The sequence below is a fragment of the Carlito syrichta genome, unplaced genomic scaffold (assembly GCF_000164805.1).
Source record: "Carlito syrichta isolate Samal-C Ts95f unplaced genomic scaffold, Tarsius_syrichta-2.0.1 Scaffold56983, whole genome shotgun sequence".
Taxonomy (NCBI): domain Eukaryota; kingdom Metazoa; phylum Chordata; class Mammalia; order Primates; family Tarsiidae; genus Carlito; species Carlito syrichta.
Window position 1 is genome coordinate 505,863 of NW_007001079.1, and position 25,797 is coordinate 531,659.

Below are 25,797 nucleotides of genomic sequence, written 5' to 3' on the forward strand. Positions count from 1 at the left end.
CTTTTTGATTACTAATGACCTTTCCTTTATCCCTTTAATCCAGGGATTCTCAACTGGGGGTTACTAAAATTCCCATGGAGCTTTTGAAAAATGTAGCTATCCAGGTCTTAACCCAGACCTTCACACTTGAAACTGAAACTAGGCCTAGTTATGCGTATGTTTAAAAAATATCTACAGGGTATTCCGAAGTGATCTCCTGGTTAAAAATTGTTTCCTAATCCATAATTTTTTTTTTTTGAGTTGGAGTCTCACTCTGTCACCCAGATTGGAGTGCAGCAGCCGCTCCCAGCCACCGCAGCCTTGACCTGCTGGGCTCTGGTGATCCTTCCGCCTCAGCCTTCCGAGTAGCCGGCTAATCCATAATTTCTAAGCAAATCAACCTTAATTCTTCATCTTAAATTCACCCTCTATTCAACAAGCCAGTCTCTAATTCTTTAAGGGAAACATATACTAACCCAATGAGTATTTTTCATTCTAATGGAAACTTCTGCTGAGGAATTTTGTTTGTGATTATCTAAAGTAATGGTTATTTTTTGAAACAACAAAAACAGGGCTTCTTTTTTCTTTTACAAATTAAGTTTAATTGATCATTTAGCTTCAGAAATAAAAAGATGTAATAACTCCTAAAACGAGAGTATAAACATGTTTATTTTGTTTTTCAGAGTGTATTTCCTTTCTTCATTTTTTAGCAGATAGGTAGTATTGATCCATTCTCTCGCTGAATGTTGTAAAGAAATTAAAAATTTAGGTAGATGTTACCCATACCTATCCTAAACATCACAGATTCCCCCAGTAGCCTCAAAGGAGGCACAACTTCCTGGTTTTAACTTAATGTTTACGGCGGGAAGATAGCACCTGCTTGAAATAAAAGAGTCAGAGTTCATCTAAACACAACCCCAAAGTGTTTGGCATTAAACTGAAGGATTCAAATATTTCAGGAATCTGGAAACTACCAACTATTTAATAATGAAGCAAATTAATGACATTTATACAAGTTGAAGTCCTAAATGGGCCAGGGTAGGAAAAGTATTCAAGCTACCAGACAGTTACAAATGGAAATATTATATTTCCAGCTGTTGGTGAAAACCTATAAAAATCTAAGGAAACAGACAATAGGTAATGGGCACATTGCTGCTTCTCTAACAACACTTTAATTGTGGTTTGCAACTGTTCTTGTTTATAATCCATCTGATCATTAAGGACTCAGATATAAAAAGAAGTCCTGCCTTATTCTCTACAAGCAGGCCACAAGATGGAAAAACAGAGGGGGAAACGCTAGCATACACAAGTGAAAAATGAATGGTCAAGAGATCAAGATCTGATCATGGGAGTGCATGTATCATCCTCTGTCATGGGGCAGCCCTTTAGACCAGACAGAGGATAGATACACTGTCTTATCCTAACGGTGATCGTATACCTAATGGATACTCAGGACTCAGGATACTGTCTTATCCTAATGATGAACGCCCACCGAACACTAGCTAAAACATCGAGTAATTCCTACTACACAAAAGATATGTAAAGGGTCTGCAATGAAAGAACTTACCTCTGCTGTTGTTAAGAATTAGTCCCTTCCTATTAACTCTGGTTTCTCCTTAACAAAACTCAAGGCATAAAGAAGTCCTTCCTGGAGAGCTAGAAGGGTGCTGCTTTCTGACTTGTTTCTTATTGTGAGTGACTACTCTAGATGCCTGTTTATTTAAAAACAGAGACTTATATGAGGTCAGCTCTTGAGAACCTGTGCTAATAAGCGCTAAAACAAGCACAGGAACCTGAAATCAATAAGCAATAGTAAAAAACTCATTTTACCATGTGGCGCCATCTTTTTTTCTAGCAATTAAACTGATGTCCTTGGTTCCTCAGGTCCCTACTCTGGAGGACAAGTAAGGCAGCAAAACATACTAATTGGACTATCTTGTCCTAAATAATGAAGAGATGATTATCAACTCTATTTTTAAAATCCTAAGTGCTAAAGATCTTTTGGGTTTTTAATCCCTAGCACTTCCATCTCACAATATGAAATTCAACTGAAGACACACGATAGTACCACTTATACTTAGGTTGAGATAATCTTTGGATGAGCAAGAAATAAAACTATTAGAATCCCAGATATAGTCCCTCAGGGATAATCACTAAGCATATTAGAGATGAATAAAATTTTTAAAAAATACCGAACATTTATTTACCAATTTGTTGTTTTTTTCCCCCCCGGTATTGAAACTTGGGTATTTTGGATTTTCACATTTTTTACTTTCCTTCTGTCCCTAGGTCTTCCTAATGTCATACTACTCAAGTAATCTGCTGTGTTTGAACAAACAAACAAACCTTATATTTCGTTACATTTAGCTAAACAGAAATTTTTTTAAAACCTATCTATGAAGCACACTATGTCATACACTGCAGAAACCTCATTTCAGCTGTGTTGCATTGCTAGCAATTACTGAGCTACAGAATTCTTTTCTTTCTCTCTTTCTCTTAATTTAATAAAGCTTGTCAAAGTTTCCAGGAAACAAACTGTGACTTCAGCTTTTATTGCATTCTGATGGGATCAATGGTTACAAAACCTCAGCATCACAGATCACTCTCTCCATAGAGCGCGGAAGAGAATGCGGTATAATCCAGGGCACCAGGCACGCTGCCCGGACCCGAGTAGGCAGGCATCCTCTTGATGCAGTACTGGGCCTGATCCGGGGGAAGTTCCCGACGCAGCTCCTCCGCCAGGATATATGGCTGGAAAAATACACAAGTGTTTGCAAAGTCAGCTGCAGAAAACACTGGCACGTAGACAGACTTAATACTTATACATTTCATGCATATGTTTAATTTTTTTTTTTTTTTTACCTTCAGTAGGACTGATGGTGTTTAATTTTTAAAAGGCTGAAAGGTTAGGGAGTCTATTGGGTATAATACTAGACAACCAACAGAAACTCAGTTGTATTTGTAGAGGCATTTCTAGGAGGTGACCTGCCCACAGGAAATGTCACAGGCTTCATAGAGGCTAATGGAGCATGATCAATAGATCTCAAGCTAAGCTCTCATGCAAGGAACAACACTGTGATCTAGATTTCATATCAGAAAAGCAAAGGGACATCTGGCTTACATCACAACCTGACTAGAACATAGAGACATTTAACTTAACATAATTGGTGTACTTATTCAAAAACAAAAATGTATGTGCTATGTGCTTCTAGAAAATGAAATCATTTTCTCACCCAGTTTATTAAAAAAAAAAAACTAGAAATATGTTGCTAATAGAGAAAATCTCTCTCTAAAACAAAATAAAATTCACATTTAACAATGAAGCTTTTTTTTTTTTTTTTAATATGGAATGCTTCATGAATTTGTGTGTCATCCTTACCCAGGGGTCATGCTAATCTTCTCTGTATTGTTCCAATTTTAGTATATGTGCTGCTGAAGCGAACACTTTTTTCAAAGATGTTCAGTGGGAAATAGAACAATTCTGATGAAACAGACTAGCTGGTAAGAGTCAAAATATGTAAATCGCAGATACCGTATCACATTATAATTCATAGTAGAATTGTTTTGGTGGGGTTGGATAAGCTATGGCTTATTACCTTCTACATCAGCTGGGCTCTTTCCTCTCTACCCTCCCCCCCAGGATAAATGATTCATTTTAAAAACAAATGCATTATTTTTTAGTTGGTCTTGCCTGATTTTTTAAAGGTAGTAAACATAGCTCTGCTAATGTGTTTTAGCACTCTAACTTCCTTGTGATAATGTTCTTTATTCTCTCAGAGAACACAGGATAAAATAATTCGGTTCCAAATTAAATTATATACTGAAGTGTCTTTATTGTTTGGGGGGTAAAATTCAAGACTTCTGATTTGCAATTAAACGCCTCCTTAATTTCTAGGCTACATGTAATGACAAGCTTGCCAATGTTTTAATGACTGAACTGCTATATTTAACTTTGTTCCAGGAGCTGGGCACAAAGTCAAGGTCATTGGTCCCTAGGAGAAGGTTCCCAGTTCTGTAACATTTGAATTGTGTGGTTTCTTCTTTCTGAGTCACACCTACAGAATGTAAAATGGGGTTGAACCAGTAACACACACACACACACACACACACACAAACTACAAAGTACATACCACTGTCCCTTACCCTTCTCCAAAAACTTAATGTGGGGCCCAAATGGAAGGCTTCATTTTCTCTGTTCTGGGGACACCACTGTGATGCTTATGTGCCACTTTCTGAATTCAGTGCTGATATTATACAAAATGTACTAGCATAAAAACGGCTTTCATTCACAACACAGTTTTTGTATTCGGACGCTGTACTACTGCTAAAGCAGAAGGAAATCTGCCCATGCAGACCTTATCGGAAGCCAGGATGCGGAAGGAGGCGATGACCTGCTCGGCGGTATCCGTGTCAGCAGTCTCTCTAGTCATGAAGTCAATGAAGGACTGAAAGGTGACAGTGCCTTGTCCATTGGGATCCACCAGGGTCATAATGCGGGCAAATTCGGCTTCACCCTGAAGCAAGACGGCAAAGAAACAGGTGCTTGAACAGTTCACGACTCTCAAGAGTGCCCGCCTCACTACTTTCCCTACTGACATACAAGTTCTTTGGTGTTTGAAAAGGATCACCCGTGTTTCCCTCCCGTCTTTGGAAAAGATTCCCCTTATGGGTGGCTTAAGTGTATTGCCATCAAAGTTTCAAAAATTGCTGTAGCGCCATGTAAGACACTTGAATGCCAGAATTCTTTCCTCTCTGTGACCCGTGGGCTGGGTCACATGACATAATTATGGAAGAACAGGGCAAAGGGACAGTGGAGCCCTTTTCTCAGATTATAACTGAGAAAAGCAACACTGCTAAATGGGAAGCAGTTAAGAAGATGGCGCTTGTGATTTTATTTTAAAGTTCTGAAGGGATCAAAGCAGCTCATGCTCAAAATATGCATTAGTGGGTAGCAGAGTAGTATGGGACTATCACAGCCTATGGGGAAAGTTTTTCTTAGCTGATTTTAAAAACCTTCTAAAATAGTAGAGAAAAAGAACTTTAAAAATCATCAGGACACTAAAAGGCACTGAAGTGTAACTTTTATTTATTTATTTGTTTGTTTATTTGAGTTGGATGCTCACTCCAATACCCAGGCTGGAGTGCAGTGGCACAATCACGGTCACCCCAGCGTTGACCTGCTGGGCTCAGGCCATCCTTCCGTCTCAGCCTTCTAAGTAGCAGGAACTACAAACACGCCCCACTACTCCTGGCTAATATTTTGATTTTTACTGTAGAGACGCGGTCTCTCCGAGTTGCCTGGGGTAGTATCGAACCTGTGGGCTCTGGCAGTCCACTCGCCTTGGCCTCCCAAAGTGCTGGGATTACAAGCTGAGTCACCGAGCTCGACCTGAAGTGTACACTTTAAATACACCTTGAGTGTATTTAAATAGGTGAACTCTAGTCTGTGAATGATAGCACCAAAAAGCTGTTTAAAAGATCATCAAAAAGCCTGCGTTCTCACTTCCTGCACTTGAAAAAAATCTGACCAACTATGCAATAAAAATACACATTTTGACTCTGTGAAATTATTTTTACATAATTATAGGCAGACCTTCAAAGCCTATTATCCTGTATGACAAAAATGAGCCACTCCCAAATGTGCCCCCTTACTCTGAGCTAGTCGTCTCCCATAATACAAATCTAAGCTCAATAAAATATCAAATCTTGGTAAAGTTTCAACTACTGTCTTACCAAATCATAACCCATGGAAATCAGGCAGGCTCTGAAATCCTCATGATCCATCAGGCCATTCTTCCTCTGTGGATAAACACACAGGACAGAAAAAGTGAGCGCTGGTGGCAAGATGAGTAGCTCAACTTCGCCAGCTGAACAAAACCTGGAAAGAGAAGGGCGTTTACAGCTCTGCCGGGATCATAAAGGCCACCGCTGACTTACAGGAAGGATGGAGCCAACACAACGAATACGACAAAATAGTTTCTTTAAAAGGAAAGAGAAAGGAGGGAGAGGAAAGACCCAAAATGAACGAAGATTCCATGGTCAATAAAGTAGCAAAGGGAGCTAGTTGGGAGCTCCCTACTGCCACCTACCGATGACAGAATATATCATAAATGTCCTGAGAAAGGATGCTCTCAATGGCTCTGAGTAGTTATCATTTGTAAAATCCCCCCAGGGATAGGCACTTTTCTAGAGCTCTTACAACTGGAGGGCAACTACTCTCAGGCCCTTGGGCCAGGATGCAAGAGTGTCTCTGTGTGGCAAGCTCAGTTTCTCCCAAAAATCCAGTGAGGGTCTACACAGAGCCAACATGCAGAAAGGGGTCACTGGGACAACAGCTTTCGCAGCTAAAAAAGCCCAGATCAGGACAAACAGTGAACTAAACTCTGTAGAGACAGGGGTGTCCGTGCAAAGCCCTGGGCATGCTGGGAAGCCCACAGCTCTGCTGAAGATTCCCTGGTGAGTTTTGGGGGACAGCGAACATTCAAGCAGCAGCATAAATGTAAAGAGAAAGCACTTTTATTGGCTATGTGAATTATTAATCAGAAAGCTATTTTCTGGAGTTTTTGCTTGCCCATGAAATGGCCAGTCCCAACAAAGCTAATATCAAAAGTTCTTTTTTTCTTCCTTCCTCCCTCTCTTTCTTTTTTTACTGGTTTGGGGTCTCACTCTATTGTCTAGGCTGGAATACAGTAGTATGAACCTGGGCTCAAGAGATCCGTCTGCCTCAGCCTCCAGAGTCACTGGGACTACAGATGTGCACCACCATGCTCAGCGTATTTTTTATAGAGACGAGGTCTCACTATGTTGCTTAGGCTGGTCTTCAACTCCTAGACATAAACAGTCCTCTAGCCTTGGCCTCCCAAAGTGCTGGGATTACAGGTATGAGCCACTGTGCCTGGTCAGACTTTACGTATCTGTTCACACAGCTGTGTGTTTAGTTCTCAGGCACTGCCCTGAGATCTCAGCAACATTCTCTAAAGCTATGCTTAATACCTTATTGACCTAATTCTCCTCTGATTTTTCATAAAGTTCCACTTCTCTGGCTCTTCTACCTCTCTTAAATGTAGCAATTTCCTAAGATCTGGGTCCTACCCTCTTCTTTTTTTTCTTTGGAGACAGAGTCTTGCTCTGTTGACCAGGTTGGAGTGCAGTGGTGCAATCATAGCACACTGCAGCCTTGAATTCTTGGGCTCAAGTGATCTTTTCACCTCAAGCTCCCAAGTAGCTAGGACTAGAAGTGTGCATCACCATGCCCGGCTAACTTTTTATTTTTTGTATAGATGAGGTCTTATTATTTTGTCCAGGCTGGTATCAAACTCCTGGCCTCAAGCAAACCTCCCGCCTTAGGCTCCCAAAGCACTGGGATTATAGGTGTGAGCCACTGCACCCAACGCCTTCTCTCGTTACTCTCCAGATTGTTTCTTGCCAGAGATGGTCATTACGTGGTGACTTCTGCAGGCTTCAGCCCTAAACCCTAGAAATGGACTCCTTTTGCCCAGGGGATCTCATCACTATCCCTCTATCCCTCAGCCCAGAAGTTCATTTCCTCTTCCCTCACTTCTCTAAGGGCCTGTCTGACTCTCTGCTCACTTTCTCCTTCCCTCCAGTCCATCTCACTCTTAAAGGTGCTGCCCGGCACATTTTTCTGGAGCACAGCTCTAGTCACGTGACACCGATGGATGCTCCAAAGCCTTCAGTAACTCTCTAATGGTCATGGAAGAATCACTCCGTTCACATCCTCTGCACCTCCTGCCATTCCTAGCTTTACAGGAATGAGAAGATGAAGCAGAGTGGATCTGTGTCCTTGACACCTCTCGCCATTACACTGCGATCACACTTTGCTTCCCTCCCCAAGCGCAGAATCATTCACGTTTAATTTAAACAAACTTCTAATGATGGCAAGTTCTGCATGTCCTCCTTGGACTTCTGTTGCAAAAGACTGTCTCACCACCTTGGATTCAAATCAATGTGCTTTCTTCCTATAAGGCAGCCCAAATGAGTGAGAGACGGATTTCTGCAGGGACTGTGATCATCACCCTCCATGGAAGGAAACGACTTGGGCATCAGTGAATAAAGTCAGGTCAATATTACAGCGTGCTTCTGTGAAATAAAGTTGTGTGAAACCCATGAGACCCTCAATACCCATCTCTGTGTGTGATTCTTGAAGTCTACTGTCTGAACCCTGCAACAAGCCCACATCTGGCTGGTCTAGCTCAGAGGTATTTTGTGAACCCTTTACTGACATCTGCAAATCATAAACAGGGTTCTGTACAAAATAATGGAATTTCTCTGTTAAGTGATCTTTAACAACTGGAATGTCATAAGGCCTTGAAAGTCACTCTCAGCCATATGATTAGTAAACTGGGAGTCTTCTCATAAAGAACTAGTTTTACTCAATATTATTCAAATCAAAATACTAGATAATATTTTACAAGAAACATACATTTTTATAAGCCTTTACTATAAACATGATTACTATTTTGTTGAATATAAGAAAACACCATTCTGTTAATTTTCTTTTTTAATTAACAAAATAAACTCATGATACGTTTCCTTAAAACGTATCATGACCTGAGCCCGCGGGTTCGAGACCTGCCTGGGCAGGCGAGACCTCATCTCTACAATAAATCAAAAAATTAGCTGGGCATGGTAGCACATGCCTGTAATTCCGGCTACTCAGAAGGCTGAGGCGGAAGGATCGCCGGAGCCCAGCAGGTCGAGGCTGCGGTGGCCGGGAGCAGCCACTGCACTTCAGTCTGGGCGATGGAGTGAGACTCCAACTCAAAAAAAAAAAAAAAAAAAAGTATCATGAGTTGATTTTGTTAATTAAAAAAGAAAATTAACAGAAATTTTGTTCATTAAAAAATATGTTGAAAGAGATTATCATCAGGTGTTTTGGCTAAACAGTGACCTAGGAAAAGCCCCTTTGAGTATTGTAGAAAATGATCCAACGACCATGGTTGTTTTTTTTTTTGAGTTGGAGTCTCACTCTTTCACCCAGGCTGGAGGGCAGTGGCATGCTCCGGGTCACTGCAGCCTTGACCTACTGGGCTCTGGCGATCCTTCTGCCTCAGCCTTCCAAGTAGCCATAACTACAGGTGCGCGCTATCATGCCCGGCTAGTTTTTTATTTATTGTAGAGATGAGGTCTCGCCAAGTTGCCCAGTCGGGTCTTGAACCCTCAGGCTCAGGCAATCCACTCATCTCGGCCTCCCAAAATGCTGGGATTACAGGCTGAGCCACCGAGCCTGGCTGGACCACGTTTTGTTAAGGATACAACTTCACGTAGAACAAATCAAGCTTTGAACACACTACCGACGCATTCTCCTTAAGGGATCTGCATGAAAGGGCACACAAACACAGACTCCGTGTCACCTTGAGCAACATCAGAGCTTAGGACACTTTGTTGTTGATGGTGATTTTCCTTTAGCATGAATTATCCTGTTTCCCCGTAAGCTTTTTGGGGCATCGAGACTTAAAATGAGAGCACGCATCTTATTTCACACACATTGTTTAAGAAACCCAGTACCCTTTAGACAAATAGAGAACGCAGTACCCTATCGAAGTGGTTGAAGGAGGCTCGGAACTCATTCATCTGCTCCTGCGTGATGCCCTTCGCATCCCGTGTCAGGATCTGGGTCTCCACCTCGTTGATGGTTCTGGCGATGGTTGTCAGCAGCAGCTCCCATCCAACGCGGATGTGCTACCAGGGGGGAGGGAAGGAGAAGTTCTAGGTTTTCCAGCGTGTCTACCTTGCCTCTTCATTTTCCTAACAGGAGACTCGACTCAAAGGTCTCACAGTAAGTAGGGCTACAACAGACTTCCCTACACTTTAAAAAATTCTACCCTGTCATTTGTTGCAAGATTCTGCGTGGGAAGTACTCAGAAGTGTGACCAGGGTACTCTGTAGATTAAGTAAACAATATATAGAGTCTATTTGTCACTAAAAATATTTTTCCATCTACGAAACAGCAGGATGGGCCCTGGTTATACCCACTGGCTCTCAAGGAGAACAATTTGGGCCAAACTGGTAGAAATGTTAACAGTCCAGTTTCTGGTATTCTCTTTGAAGAAGTATACTTCATTTGTTGTGGTGATAATAATAATTATGATGTCATTGTTGTTGATGATAACTATTACGTAATGTTTTCTATAGTCCACAAAGCTTTTCCACATATAGTGACAGAAAAGCTTAAAGATCTCTAACGTTCATACTTGTAGGACTTAATAGGAACAAAGAGAGACAAGTGTGTGAAAAACACCCCGGGAAAGTGACACAGTGAAGATGAGAAGCAAGGAACATGGGTCTGTGTGACGGCCGTACCTCCATTGTGTAGTTTGTGTGCTTGTTGTCGAAGACCAGGGCCTCTTGGATGAGCTGATGGTCTCCCTCCAGCTTGTCAATATTGTTCTTGTAGTTAATGATGTTGTGCTCGTACTGCTTCAGCTGGTTCATCTGGTCTTCCAGGGCTCCTGTGATCTGGATGGAGCTCCGGGCGATCTCCTGAGGCAGCGAGGGGAAGCACAGAGACACAAGCTGAGTGGCCACTCAAGGGAGCTCAGACGGGCACCATTCCTGGCCCTGCCCAGATGTTCCCCAGGGTCAGGCAGCAGCCACAGTTTCGGGGCTCACTTTTCTCAGATGAAAACAAGGTCTAGTTCTGGTCTGTCTAAAGAATGGGGAAAAGCCAGGCTCGGTGGCTCAGCCTGTAATCCTGCACCTTTGGGAGGCTGAGGTGAGTGGATTGCCTGAGCCCACAGGTTCGAGACCCACCTGGACAGCGAGATCTCATCTCTACAATAAATCAAAAAATCAGCCGGGTGTGGTAGCGCATGCCTGTAATTCCGGCTCCTTGGAAGGCTGAGGCGGAAGGATCGCCGGAGCCCAGCAGGTCGAGACTGGTGGCCAGGAGCGGCCAGTGCACTCCAGTCTGGGCGACAGAGTGAGACTCCGACTCAAAAAAAAAAAAAGAATGGGGAAAAAAATCAACTAAGATCCAAAACAGAAAATAAGAGGGCAAGCGATGAGTCCTTTCAGGCTTCTTGCTGTTGGAGGGAAACTCCCTTGGGTAGAGCTGTCCTGCTCTGGATGGGTTGGGGCGGGCTGCAGGGGTGGAGCTGCCAGGCAGATTGAAGACTATCAGACGCTTCCTTCATCAGAAGCATTCCTTAGGTTTTTAGATGTTCTCTCCTCGGAAAAAAGTTAATATTTTATCACCCCAAGGGAGGTGGGATGAGAAATAAGTGAGTCAATAAATGTCTCCTGGCTGTTCTTGGTGACCAAATGACATCAGTGTCATTCAAAGACCACTTTCCCGCCAATGTTCTGAAAAAGCGGCTGTGGGTCTTTACATGTCCTCCTCCTTAGGGGTGGGTGGCTCAAAATCTAGGTCCTGCAGAGGCCAAAACCCGAAAAAGAGCCCTGTCGCTGTTTTTAATGACAAGATAAACAATCAAAGTAAGAACATCCTACCTCCAACAAGTGAACCCTCCACACACTTTGTGCTGAGCCTAGGCACACACCATTCACAACAGCCCAGGGGCTGAACAGATAACGCCCAGTGTGACAAGAGAGAATGGTGCTCTCACACGACTGGGTTGGTGGCCAAAAACTACAGCAGAAGTGGTGGCACTGCTGCAACAGCTAAGGGACTCACTGCAGAGATTGTGAGCAGCTCCCAGAAGGGCGCTGACCTACCTCCATCTTGTTCTGGATCCAGGGCCCAATGGCATTGGCCTGCGCAGCAAACTGGCGCCTCAGACGCTCGTTGGCATGCTGGCGGGCCAGCTCCTCCTGCAGGGACTGATCGCGGATGGGCACAAGCTGCTTCACCTGTCAGGGCCCAAGGACCACATGGGTTAGAGGCCAGCTTTGTTCTCCTAGGATAAGCATAGCATATGGTGAGAGTCCAAGGGGTGGAGGAAGCAGAGGAGAAAGAAAAGGCGAGGGTGGGGTGGAAGGAAGAGGGAGGGAGGAAAGTGGGAGTTCCTACTCTAGGACCTAGAGGGAGTACTCAATCTAGCTTTGGCTGCCACCCAGTGCCATGGAGTGCCTGCTGAAAGGCTGGATGACACTGTCACTCCTTTTCTTACAGTATTTCGAGAGTTGTTCAAGTTCCACTTATGAGTGAGAACATGTGATACACAGATCTTTGTTTCTGTGAGAGATCACAAGAAAGGTGGGATTAACAGCAGTCAATATCTATCTGGACGGGGGGGCACGCCTCATCAACAACGGTACCTGCACAATGCATATTTGTATACCTAACCCTTAACTGTACCCCACAATTTTAAAATCAAAAAAAAAAGAAAGAAAAGCTGGATGACTCCAAGGGGATCTAAGAGCCTGCATTAGGGACAATGATTGTTACTCCAGCCAGGGGCTCTCGGCCTGCAGAACCAACTCCGTGGGGGCCAGGTCCAGAGTGCAGAGGATTTGGGAACCTGGATGAGGGGAACACTGGCATCTTTATTTTCGCTATCACTGATTAAAAAAAAGATAGCACTTCCTTTTTATTACAAATATAGGTAGCAATCTGCAGCAGTATCTAGTAGCACCTGTGATTTCATCATGTTAGAAAGCACAGACATCCTGTAGGACAGTACAGTTATCAGCAGTCTCCTGCCACGTCAGATGCACTCAGCAAAATTATCAGACCTGTTGCTAGATCTTGGTTTTAAATGTGCTAATAAAGAAACACATACTTTACTAGACCCCAACTTGTAAAAGATGTTTTTATAACTACATTTCAATATAATTTGTTTCCTTTGTAATCTTAAATATTTTTACAAATTTACAAATATTACTATCCGAAGGGATCCACAAGCTTCTCCAAACTTCACAAAATAGTGAAGGACCCCTTGTGGGTTAACAAGCTTGATTCCTATATCGTGTCAGCCCACGGGAGAGTGTGTACTGGTCTACCTCCTTTCCATACCATTTGGAAATCACAATTTAATGCTATGCCTATCCTCTCTGAATCAACAGAAAAGAAAAAAACCTACTTCAAAAATCTTTTTTGTGTGTGTCATCTGCAAAACTGCTGCTAAAGGCATTGTTACTCAGTGTACCTTTTGCAAAAAAACCTTTTGCTTTATAACTTACTGATAGGAGAAAAGTTTGTCTCACTTCAATAAATGATATATTTCTTTTTATTTTCAAGAAAACGACTCAGCATGCTCCCTTCTCACTTTGGCTGTCAGGAAGACCAGAACTACATTTAAAGCTCAGACAGCAACTGTCTCAGGTGAATACTCTCTCCTTTTCCTTACACCTGTTTGTTATTCTCTTGTTCACTGTTTTTAACTAACTTGCTGCATGTGTATTTTTATCATAAGCCACTTCAAATCCACGTAGTGGACATATTTCTCAAAGATAATATATTAGCATACTGAAATGAGTAATTGTGTTATAATTTCAACTGTGAAAAGAAGTTTCTCTTAAGACTGAGACAAAGGGACTCAAATAATCCCATTTTGACGATAACTAAATTTGTGCATAGTTTCCCTGAACTTAAAAGGCAACAAGTTAGTAGGAATACTTCTGTTTCCCAGGAGCAGTTTACGAAATCATTTTTCTGCTTTTAAAATTCCCACATATTTGGGATGTCTATCCCATATTCTAAAACTTCATTATAGAAGTATTATAGGTAAGCTGATTCCACCAAACCTCCAGTTGGAGTTTTAAAAATTGTTTATCTTATGGCATTAGTATTATAACCTGTACTGTCAACATTCATAAGAGTTTCCTTACAGAAAAATAATCCCTATCTTCCTCTCGAACTGCAGAAGCTACCAAATGGCACTTAATCATTTAACACATTTCATCTGTGAAATTTGGGGTGATGGAAAATCCTGATCATCATGCAAAATCAGGCTGTCATCCCAAGTCCCCAAGGTGTTTCCCTTGACCTCAGCTTCCAGACTGCCCCCTGGCCCCACCCTTGGCCCTCAGCCACCCACCTTGTCCCACTTGGCCCGGAGCTCGTCCATGGTGACAGTGCTGTAGGGATTGCTCGAGCTGATTCTGATGCTGTAGCTCTGGATCACCTTCTCCACCTCATTCTGGATGGCCATGATTGACTGCCGCTCTCCATCCGCCTCGGGCAGTGTGGCCTTGAACTGCTCGTGGGCAGTGATCAAACTCTATGCCAGAAACACAAGTAGAGAAAACCCAGTCTGACTTTAGTATTCATTTCGCAGGCTTTGATGTTCCCTTCTGCACACAAGTAAATGCCTTTACAATTGCAGGAATCTCTGAAGGAAAACAAATTCTGGATGTTTTAGAAAAACTCAGAGAAGTCAAGTTCCTTGAAAATGGAAAACAGATATCAAGACACCTATTTAATTAATGGCTAGTCATCCACGGACTTCAAAAACCAATTTTCTTTAAAAAGAAATTGTTTCCATTCATTTTTTTCTGATCCCCAGCTACTGTTTAGGTCTCATTTTTTGCCGATGAACTGAACTTAACTTAGCTGCCCTTTCTTTTTTTTTTGAGTTGGAGTCTTACTCTGTCGCCCAGACTGGAGTGCAGTGGCCGCTCCCGGCCACCGCAGCCTCGACTTGCTGGGCTCCGGCGATCCTTCCTCCTCAGTTTTCCGAGTAGCCAGAATTACAGGGGCGTGCTACCACGCCCGGCTAATTTTTTGATTTATTGTAGAGAAGAGGTCTCACCTGCCCAGGCGGGTCTCGAACCTGCGGGCTCAGGCAATCCACTCACCTCAGCCTCCCAAAGGCACGGGATTACAGACTGAGCCACCGAGCCTGGCTTAGCTGCCCTTTCTAATGGCCAGTTTTACCTCTAAAGTCCTAGACAAGCACTTAAACATTTGCTGCCTTTATGCCTAAAGACAACCAGGATGTACCCCCTACTCCTCCAAAAGAAAAGGCCACAGAAACCATCTCTTCCCAGAAGGCTCCAGAAGGCCTCCATTGTTCAAGCCTATCCTTTGACCCAGACATATAAGACAGCAGCCTTATGAGTTCAGCTGTTAAAAGACCTCACTGCCTTGGTGGAACACCGTTGAGCACGCAGTTGCTGTTCTCTTTAGGTGCTGCAACAGATCAGCTGCCAACACACCTTTCATTAAACAAAAAGTGACTTCCAAGGCATGCTTACAAAGGTCTCACTTATTCTAAAAATAAGCGATTTCAGACGGCTGGCTTGTGTGTAAGGGTTCATGCAAGAAATGCTATCAAAGCCTCTTTCAGAAGACAAACATGAGGCTCATGGGAGTAATTTCTTTCCCCTCACTTGCAGGTACAAACCCTTCTAAACCGCTCCTTGATAGGGAGGCACGGATTTGAGACACAGCCTTCAGTATTTCCTTTGTATTTGGATTCTCTTTGATAACGTATCTACTATACAGAGAAAAAAAAAAGAATACAGAAGTATTTTCTCTTTTTATTCGATGACACATCAAATTCACTATATAATGTCTCTAAATAAATTGGGTCCTGGCTATCTGAGAGTACCTTTCCTCCCTAACATCACCACTTAGAAGACTTGTTTATAACTCTGAAGTTCCAGACAAGCAGGACATTTTGGACTAGTGGTAGGGAGAGGGCAGGTGCTGATTTGTGGTTTCTCATGTTTTACGATCTGGCAAAACTCTGTAGATCTAAATAAAAAGTAATCCGTGAACATTTGCAAAGGAGTTCACTCAGCAGCCAATATATTCATAACTTTCCATGAAAAACTCCAAGAGTATATGTCTATTTTGCTCAATAATTTAGCATTCTTTTTTCTTTTTTGAGTTGGCGTTTCACTCTGTCACCCAGGCTGGAGTATAGTGGCATAATCACAGTCCACCACAGCCTTGATCTCCTGGGCTCAAGTGATCCTTCCGAAACAGTCTTCTTGCATAGGTGAGACTACAGGGGTGAGCCATCATGCCTGGCTAATTTCTATTTAGTTTATTTATTTTTTTGTAGAGATGAGGTTTCACAATGTTGCCCAGGCTGGTCTCGAATTTCTAGACTCAAGCAAGCCTCCTGTCTTGGTCTTTCAGAATGTTGGAATTACAGGTGTGAGCCATCGTGCCTGACCAGTGTTCTTTTTTTTAAAGAGCAGATCCTTTTAGAGGTATCCACCATTTTAAAATTGATGTTAACTTGTTTGCAACAAAGAGTAGTAAACACATTTTTAAACTAATGTTCAAAAGGTAGTCTGGGCTTTCTAGACACACGTGTCTTAGTTTACAAAAAAATAAAACACAACAAGAAACCAAATAACAGAATTTAAATGGCAATTCATTTCTAATGCACAGAGCTAGGGTTCAGTTACCTGGATCTCTTCAATGCTATGGACAATAAACATGTCTTGGAGGTCCTCCATAGCACCCTCCATCCAGTTGTTGAAAGGGGCAGCTCTCTTGGCAAACTCCAGGTGAAGCTGATCGATGGTTTCTAGCAGTTTCTCAGTTCTCTGGAGATTGGTTAAATGGAAGCAAGCATTATCACATCGTATCACTAATTAAAAATTCACTGAAAATAGAAGTATGCATTCAATAGCAAACTGTTATCTGACATTTTGTTAAGCATATTAGCGTGTGTCTACAAAAGATTACCCGATGCTCAAATAATTAGCCTGAGCCCTGCAAGTCTCTGAGGTGCCTTCTGAATCAAAAAAGAATTGATTGCATCCAGAGTAGCCTCATTTTCAGAGTAACTGAAATACTTGCCTGCATACAACTTTTCTGAAAATGGAAACTCTACATATGGCCCATCATAACTTGCTTTCAGTTAAAGTAGGACTTTGTGAGTTAGAGGACCGATTCTCCAACTTTGCAAGATAACCAAAAAAGGACATCTTCCACATTATATAGTCGGAGGAGTCTTTCCCAAAGTCATCTACGTCATGAAGACAGAAAACACTACAGTTTAACGTTCTTAAATCCTCGCTCAGGATTGAACACAGAGATCGTCTCTTGTCTTTCTGGGCATACGGATGTCCAAGGTTTCAAGAGACACATGAACCCGTGCATGTTTCCTATGGCAGAGATGACAAGAGCTGACAGGGAAAGCCCTGGATCTGGAAATCTCCCTTAATTAAGCTCATTTCTTCCTCCTGTTCTAAAATGGCTTGCACTGTCTCTGTTACATGCCTGGATCTTCCTCTTTCTCAACATGTCCTTCTTTGGGCAGGCATGTGACAGCCATATGGCATCTGGGAAGCTTGTTATCATGTATTTCAGAAATTTTGTCAGAGTCAAGGTAAAAAGACTCAGGAAACTGGTAAATTGCTTCTTTCCTTCACCTTGTCGGAGTTGTCCATGGGCAAGGACAATTAGGTACAGTTGAACACCAGCTACCTATGCTACTTATCCAAATCCCATACTTAGATAAGATTCTGTTTCATATCAATTTTCCTTCCTTCAACATTTGCTGTCATTTCCCTCTATTGTTTCAAGTTAGGTTCTTCCTAACTTCCTAACCCAGTCACAGCTCAATTTACTCAGACAGACTTTTAGAAATTTATTGTAATGACTACTTGATGCAAAAGTAGGGTTATATCTTAATCTCATTACCTCTGGATTTGTTTCTTAATTCACTACTATATGGATAAATTATAGAACCAAGCTACCGGCGTTTTATTTCCCCCTTTCTCCCACTTTTCTATTTTCTTTAGAGGCCCTTTCACTAATAAATCTGTGTAATGCTGCAGAGAAACAGGAAATTCATATCAGTGGCTCAATTAATGAATCTCTATTAAAAGATTTCATATGAACAAATGACTTCAAGACTTCACCTCCAGGGCCTCTCTCCTCTTCTGAGTAAGTGTTCCCAATCTGTCCCACTGGTCACAAATTTTCTGGCACCGGTCATTGACATTCACAGCGTCATGATAGTCCAGTTCACTATTAAAAGTGAAAATAAATAAGCATTAACTCTCCCAGATGATATGAGGGAAAATGGACATGGACTCAAAAGCAACAAGAAATTTAAAAAAATTTCTGACAGAGCATTTCGGGGTTTTGTTAACCATCACCACTGTAGACATCAATCTTCTCAGATAAGTTATGAGAAGAATTCATACAACTTTTGCTGGTCAACAGATTTCAAAGCAGAGAGTACCACTGACTTCTTGATGCCTCAGGCAAACTTTATTCTCCCTTAGTTTTCTTTTTTTTTTTTGAGTTGGAGTCTCACTCCGTCACCCAGGCTGGAGTGCAGTGGCATACTCCCGGCCACCCCCCAGCTTTGACCTGCTGGGCTCCCGCAATCCTTTCACCTCAGTCTTCCAAGTAGCTGGAACTATAGGCATGCACTACCACACTCAGCTAATTTTTTATTTATTGTAGAGACGAGGTCTCGCCATGTTGCCCAGGCTGGTCTCGAACCCATAGGCTCAGGCAATCCTCTCACCTCGGCCTCCCAAAGTGCTAGGACTACAGGCTTGAGCCACTGTGCCCGGTCTTCCTTGGTTTTCTTGGAGAGACCTCCAGAGAGCATTATTTCTAAGTGGTAATGTACTAGCAAGTGAAGCCAAGTATCTGATCGGGAGGCCAGTCCTGTGGGCTGGGCTGCAGACACAGTGACTGGAACATCAAAATGAGTCAAGGGGGAGAGTGGTGTCGGCTGGCACCACGTTGTGTCCTTGGCTCCTCTTGAAGGGCACCTGGCCTCACCACCGGGTGAGCACCAGGTCCAGAAGGACACTGTGACTTTATCTAACATAGAGGGACTTTTAAAATGGAGCAGGACACAGCCCTTCCTCTTGGGGACAGAGAGATTCGAACTTGTCTTATGACAATAGTGTGACAAGCAAGAAGAACACAATTTCCCACTGAATTCTTACTTTTCTTCACCAGACCTGTCCTGTATCCTACCTGGATCTGGGTGAGGTGAAGTCATTTGAACTTACCATGAAAGCAAACCTACTAGAAGGTTAACCTAGTAACTCCCGGGATAAGAGGCTTGAATCCTGTACAAAACTTAATCGCCTTTTTAGTTAAGATGCAAAATGAGAATTATGGAGGTTTAAAGACGTCTTTAGGAGACTTCTTCAAAAACAGTTCAGAATGTTTCTTTTTTTTTTGAGTTGGAGTCTTTCTTTCTTTTTTTTTTTTTTTTTTTGAGTTGGAGTCTCACTCTATTGCCCAGGCTGGAGGGCTAGAGTGCAGTGGCGGGTTCACAGCCACCGCAGCCTTGACCTGCTGGACTCAGGTCATCCTTCTGTCTCAGCCTTCCAAGTAGTGGGAGGTGTGTGCCACCACGCCTGGTTAATTTTTTTTATTTATTGTAGAGACAAGGTCTCGCCAAGTTTCCCAGGCTAGTTTCGAACCCGTGGGTTCTGGGAATCCTCTCGGCTCTGCCTCCCAAAGTGCTGGGATTACAGACGTGAGTCACTGAACCCAGCCAAGACAACTTTCCAAAGTCCTCTTACTCTACCAAATCTATTTCCCTGAAGCTTGTTTATTTCTTTTTTCAACTTTAAATTAAGCAGTATTTGTTCATTGCTTTTTTTTCCTTGAATAATATTAACTCATGCTCACTGAATTTTACTGTTTCTATTACTGAATAAAGGAGACAAACGTGGTTGTTATCTGAGTGTTCCTCCAGTGGACAAGAATCTTTGTCACCTAAATAAAAATTGTTCAGTTCTCAAAAGCAAACAGAAGTTTTCTTCTTTTTTTTTTTTTTTTAAGTTGGGGTCTCACTGTCACCCAGGCTAGAGTGTGGCGGCACAATCATGGCTCACTGCAGCCTTGAGCTCCTGGGCTCAGGAGATCCTTCCACCTCAGCCTCCTGTGTAGCTGGGACTACAGGCGTGCACCACCACGCCCAGCTAATTTTTGATTTTTATGTAGAGACAAGGTCTCACTATGTTGCCTAGGCTGGTCTTGAACCCCTGGGCTCAAACAATCTTCCCACTTCAGCCTCCCAAAGTGCTGAGATTACAGGCATGAGCCACTGCACCTGGCCAGAAGCTTTCTACATACATATATTCTTCACTAGAATAAGGTCAACTAAGATTCTTGTGCTTATTTATTATAACCAAGAAAACAAAACATACAAGCAATTTGCACAGCCCTAAACCCAAAAAGGCTGTGGCTCTTCAAAATGCAAAAATTAAAGAGAAGAAAGACTTCTCCAAAAACAAAAACCTAGGAATGCTTCTCTTGTTCTACAATGGAGACACCACTGCTTAGCTATCCAGGATTATCTTTAGCGTATAGTTTCTATCTCTTCTCTCTCATGCAGAAGTGATGGGTCCTTAGATAACTGCTTTCAAGGAGTTGGAGTATGCATAACTGTGCATAACTATTTTTATGTACTTTGAGAACAGCACACAAAGCTTGGTTTGTTATTTGAGAACAGGTAAAAAGGCAAGGGATGCTCATGACAGCAAGATGAGCACAGACTTAACTTCTGTATGTGGTTCATCTCTAGATTATATGAAAAACAGGCCCTAGGGATACCATGAATAGTAATAATAACAATATAAAACTGCTACTTAAATTTATGGGTAACGCTCTAAACCATTCCAAATTACTCATGGGAGCAATTATAGAGCACTAAATAGCTTGAGTTTCTTTCATCCCCTTATTTTATTTGATAATGCACAATCAAAAAGCCAGCATTCAAGAAGCATGAGAAATAAGACCATGTCAAGGCCACAAATACAATGCATAGACTGGATATAAAGACCACAATTAAGAGTTTATATGAGCAAGATAGAAACATAGACTACTCTTTAAACAGGGCCCATCTCTCTTTTCTTTTCTTTTTTCTTTTTTTTGTTTTTTGAGTTGAAGTCTCATTCTGTCACCCAGACAGCAGTACAGTGGCATGACCATGGCTGGCTCACTGCAGCCTCGACGTCCTGGGCTAAGGCAATCCTTCCCCCTCAGCCTCCCAAAGTGCTAGGATTACAGGAATTAGCCACCATGCCAAGCGCCCATCACCTATTAATTAAAGAGTTTGTTCTAGTCAAAAATGAGGAACATGGAAGTTTTAAAGTGTAATATATTGAATGAAATTTTTTATTATTTGATTTTTAAAGTCACCATTATATGACAGGCTCTAAAACTTCTGCAGATTTATCAGTGACTATAATGGGAGATGGTGGGGAAGGAGCAGGGAATAAAATCTTGTATTTATCAGAAGGAGGGAAAAAGTCTTTTTGTTGTTGTTTTGAGTTGGAATCTCCCTCCGTCAACCAGGCTGGAGTGCAGTGGCATGTTCACGGTTGCCACAACCTCGACCTTCTGGCTTAGGCGATCCTTCCACCTCAGCCTTCCAAGTAGCTGGAACTACAGGCACGCACCACCATGCCTGGCTAATTTTTTGATTTCTTGTAGAGATGAGGTCTTGCCAAGTTGCCCAGGCTAGTCTCGAACCTGTGGGCTCAGGCAATCCTCTCACCTCAGTCTCCCAAAGTCCTGCAATTATAGGCATGAGCCATTGCACCTGGTGGGGAAAAGCCTTCAAAAAAGCCCAGAAATGCAAGTCCCCTCTCCCCAGGACGGCCACACCCTGGGGCTCACACTGCACAGAACGGGAGAAAAGAATGTCCACTCAGCGCTTAAGCCAGCCTGCGCTCAATTGGCATGCTGGTTCTTCCCATAAAACAAAAGCCATGGAAAAGCAGGGCCTAATGCCTCTTTGGTTTTGTGTCGGTTTCTGGACAGGCCATGGTTCTGCTCCTGCACCTGCAGGACAAAGCGGCCTTTCTATAGTTCTCTGTGCCATTATATCTCATCCTCTTGGAAGAGGAACCCTGGGTGGAGGGTTCAGGTGCTGCTGGATGGGAGGATACGGGGATTCAGCCCCAACCAATGACCCAAAACCAAAGTCTGCCTATAGATTTAAAGAAACAGGGAGGATTCCATTGCAGAGGGCTCCAGCTTGGTGCTCCCTGCATTTAGTACATGAAAGGAGAGGCAGGCTTCCTTTGCCCTCTCCATGGAGCCCACAGGCAGCTCTCAGGGAGGTCCACGGGCAGCAGCACGTACTTGAGCTCCTGTGCGATGGCTGCAATCTGTTCCACACGGTCCTGGTGTGCTGCCAGGTCGCTCTCGAACGCCTCATGCTTTCGCAGCAGAGCCCGCAACTCTGTCAATGACGCCGACTCATAATCCTTCTGCAGCAAGATCTGCTCTTTGCCTGCAAGGTGTCAACGCGAAACCATGAATATGCTGGTGGCACAGCAGCTCTGTCATGCCAGCCACGTCCTCGAGGAGCCTTGAGATTCCCAAGAACCCAGAGAAGGGGGGCAAGGAGTGACAGAACTGCAGACGCAGACCAGGGTTGCCACAGAAGTCAGGCTGTTATCTGCTAAGGATGCCCAGCCCCTCCCTCTCTGAGCTAAAAGCACATGTCTACACATAAAGGGAAGGGGTGATTGCAGAGTGCATTCTAAAAAAACACATCTGCATGCTTCACCATTCTAAGTAATGAGCATCTGATGTTCCAGTGTGATGCTGTTTAGCTGGTAATTATTGGCTCCCAGGAGCTCCTCGGGATGAGGAGTTTCATCTGAAACACCTATGCCCTATTTGTCTACCTGAGGGTCCCAACCCATCCCAATTCTTTTCATTTGAAAGCTGGACTTCGTGTGGTTAAATGGAGCCTGTGTGTTCTTGTTTCTGAGAATAAATTTTCGAGATTTTTCTCTCTGAACCTCCACTTACTTCCCCCGATAAATATTTCTTAACTCTAGCGACGGCTGTGATTATATCTGGATCTGCACTTTTCCCCCAGTTAATGACCTCTGAGATGTTAATTTTATAAAGCTGGAAATGGAAGTAAATGTTCATATATTTAATGATGATATAGTGGTACTTACTATACATCATATACTAATTTAAATACTTTACAGGTATGAACTCATTGCATCTTCCTATGAAGGAAGTATCAGTGTTCCCATTTTGGAGAGGACACTGAGGCACCGAGAGGTTAGGAACTCATCCTGGCACACAGCTGCCCGGTGTCAGAGCCGCGACTCCAACCTGCCTGGCTCTGGCATCCATGCACGGTGTGCCTTTTCCATGCAATGTCAAAAATCAAGCAATAACAAAGCAATGAGAAATGAGGAGAAATCTCTCAAAATTATTATTATGTGATAGGGAGAGTGTTTTGTTCTTCTACCTTGACAAGGACTATTTAATCCAGCAGACAGCCACAAAAATATTATCGTCATATTATCATGGCTGTGGAAGCAGGTTTGTGTGTAAGGCCTTAAAGAAGTAATGAATGCAAGTGAAATAAGAACATCAGACTACAGACAATAATCCTTTGCCTTCTTCCTTTCCAACCAGGCTTTCTAAGTGGGATATTATGTTGTTTTGTGGCGTTTAATACACATTCTACTGGAAGCAGCTGGTAGCTGGCCTGGGGCCGTCTGACCCATAGTTAGGGAAAACACAGACAAATCAAATAGAAAAGACAAAAGGAGGCCAGGTGTTCAGGTATATATGTAAAGGGGATGTTTTGAGTACCATTTTACGAAGAAAATAAATTATCCACTTGGTTAGAAAGTATGTTCTCATGCTTACCGCTTGAGGACATCTAGCATGGAGACAAGAACAGAGAAAGGTGAAGGCGCCTACCCACAGCGTCAGCTGTGACAGACGGGGTCAGTAAGGATGCATCATGGCTCTGTGTGCCAGTCAAATCTGGTTTTTCAAAAATCCAATGTGAGTCTCATCTACATACCATATGCCCAAGTCTCATGCGTCGAAGCCTTCTGCCTGAACTTCTCAGCCAGGTGTTCTAGGCGCTCCAGTCTCCGAATCTCGTTGAGCAACCACTCCTCATAACCTTTCTCGGCCTGCTCCAGTCTCTGCCAGGCACCAGCAATATCCTGGGATGGTTGAAGGACAAGGATAAGGCACATTCGCTACTCCCTGGCCTCTTGGACTTTGAGAAATTGCCTCTGCCATGTGACTGATGGCATTTTCCCTTTTTGTTTCCATTTTCTCCGCCTTCTCTCAAATAACCATTCAACTATTTTGGCTTCCAAATGTCTTAATTATTACTGAGCCCTTTTAAAATTAATAGAGTTTTATCATCAGCTAACCTGACCCTTCTCCAGATGTGGACAAAGATGTACATTATTTGGCTCTAAGATGAATAAGCATCAAAGTGACTTGATTCAAAACAACTCTTTTTTATTGTATTATTATTTTTAAAGAAGGATTTTTGCCATATGAGCAACCAACAGATCCATGAAAATATGCTCAGCCTCACTAATCATCAAAGAAATGCAAATTAAAACTACACTGAGATACTACCTAACTCTAGTCAGGATGGTCATCCTCAATAACTCAAAAAACAACAGATGCTGGAGAGGGTGCGGGGAAAAGGGAACACTTCTACATTGTTGGTGGGATTGTAAACTAGTACAACCTCTGTGGAAAATAGTATGGTGATTCCTAAAAGATCTAAAAGTCAACCTTCCATATGACACAGCAATCCCCCTTCTGGGAATACACCCAGAGGAACGCAAATCATTCTTCAAAAAAGATGCTTGCGCACACATGTTTATTGCAGCACGATTCCCAGTAGCAAAAACATGGAACCAACCATGCTGCCCATCGAAAGTAGACTGGATTAAAAAAAGGTGGTACATATACACGATAGAATATTATGCAGCCATAAAGAAGGACAGAATTATGGACGTCACAGCGACTTGGATGGGTTTAGAGTCTGTAATACTCAGTGATCTATCACAGAAATAAAGAACTGAGCTCCACATGTTCTCATTCACAAGCGGATCCTGAACAATTATCACAGTACTATAAGAAAGAGATTGGTAGTAGTGGGGAACTGCCAGGAGAGGGAGTGAGGAGACATACTTCCTCAAATCAGGTGACGTGGGACCAAAGTGAGGCCCAGACTTTACCGGTGCAATGACCATTTGTATATCTAACCCTGAATTACACCCCACATTTTAAAAATAAAAGTTAAAAAAAAAAAAAAAGAAGGAACCTTGCTATGGTGCCCAGGCTGGTCTCGACCTCCTGAGCTCAAGCAATTTTGCCACCTCAGCTTCCTGAGTAGCTGGGATTACAGACCCAAGCCACTCTGCCCAGTTTTCAAAACAACTCTTACTCAGTAACTGACATGAATCATCCAGTCAGCCAGCCAGCCACCAACAACTACCCACTGGGCATCTAGCACCAATCAGGTACCAGGGAGAAATTCTGTAAGAGTAAATAACATGTATAAAGTTTCCTTGCAGTTTTCATGACTGTTGAGGGGCGGAGACGGATAATAAGTAACCAAACAAACAAGTTCATTTCAGATAGTGATAAATGCTGTGAAGGAGAAACAATACATAGCCAAGGGATACTGAAAGGCCGTGGGGGCGGTCTGTTTAGGCAGGTTTCTTAGAGAGGTCCCCTCTGAGGAGGTGGCATTTGAGCTGAGGTCTCAATGACAGACAAAGCTTGTGAAAAATCGGGGAGTGAGGGTTCCTAAGCAAGAAAATAAAGTCAAAGGTCCAATGAGGGGATGCATGTGTCTGGTGTTTGGGAAGGATGGCAGGCCAGTGTGGCCACAGCACAGTGGTCAGGGCAAAGCAAAAAGAGATGCAATCAGCAAGATGAGACCAGGTCAGATCACATAGCACCTTACAGGCCGGGATCATCTACCTGGATTTTACTCTAAATACACTGAGACATCACTAGAGGGTTTTAAAAAGGAAGAAGACAAGATCTGATTTATATTTATAAAAAATGACAGAGGCTGCTGTGTGGAAGACGAATTTTAGGGGGCAAAAGAAAAAGAAGAGCCGGGCTCGGTGGCTCAGCCTAGAATCCCGCGCCTTTGGGAGGCTGAGGTGAGTGGATTGCCTGAGCCTGTGGGA

At 42.9% G+C, this 25,797-nt stretch overlaps 1 protein-coding gene across 1 annotated transcript in view; it reads right to left on the minus strand.

Annotated features, from left to right (window-relative positions):
* Positions 1 to 2,461: 2,461 nt before the first annotated feature.
* The window catches only part of ACTN2 (actinin alpha 2), a 53,410-nt gene continuing 30,074 nt past the window's right edge, over positions 2,462 to 25,797 (minus strand). The window contains exons 11-21 of the mRNA XM_008049933.2: positions 23,643 to 23,790; positions 21,941 to 22,091; positions 17,731 to 17,839; positions 16,267 to 16,407; positions 13,941 to 14,123; positions 11,677 to 11,811; positions 10,303 to 10,482; positions 9,535 to 9,681; positions 5,713 to 5,778; positions 4,335 to 4,493; positions 2,462 to 2,730 (exon numbers count right to left, since the gene is read on the minus strand). Of these exons, the coding sequence (XP_008048124.1) occupies positions 2,572 to 2,730; positions 4,335 to 4,493; positions 5,713 to 5,778; positions 9,535 to 9,681; positions 10,303 to 10,482; positions 11,677 to 11,811; positions 13,941 to 14,123; positions 16,267 to 16,407; positions 17,731 to 17,839; positions 21,941 to 22,091; positions 23,643 to 23,790 (1,578 nt within the window). The 3' untranslated portion in view covers positions 2,462 to 2,571. The remainder of the gene's footprint in view (positions 2,731 to 4,334; positions 4,494 to 5,712; positions 5,779 to 9,534; positions 9,682 to 10,302; positions 10,483 to 11,676; positions 11,812 to 13,940; positions 14,124 to 16,266; positions 16,408 to 17,730; positions 17,840 to 21,940; positions 22,092 to 23,642; positions 23,791 to 25,797) is intronic.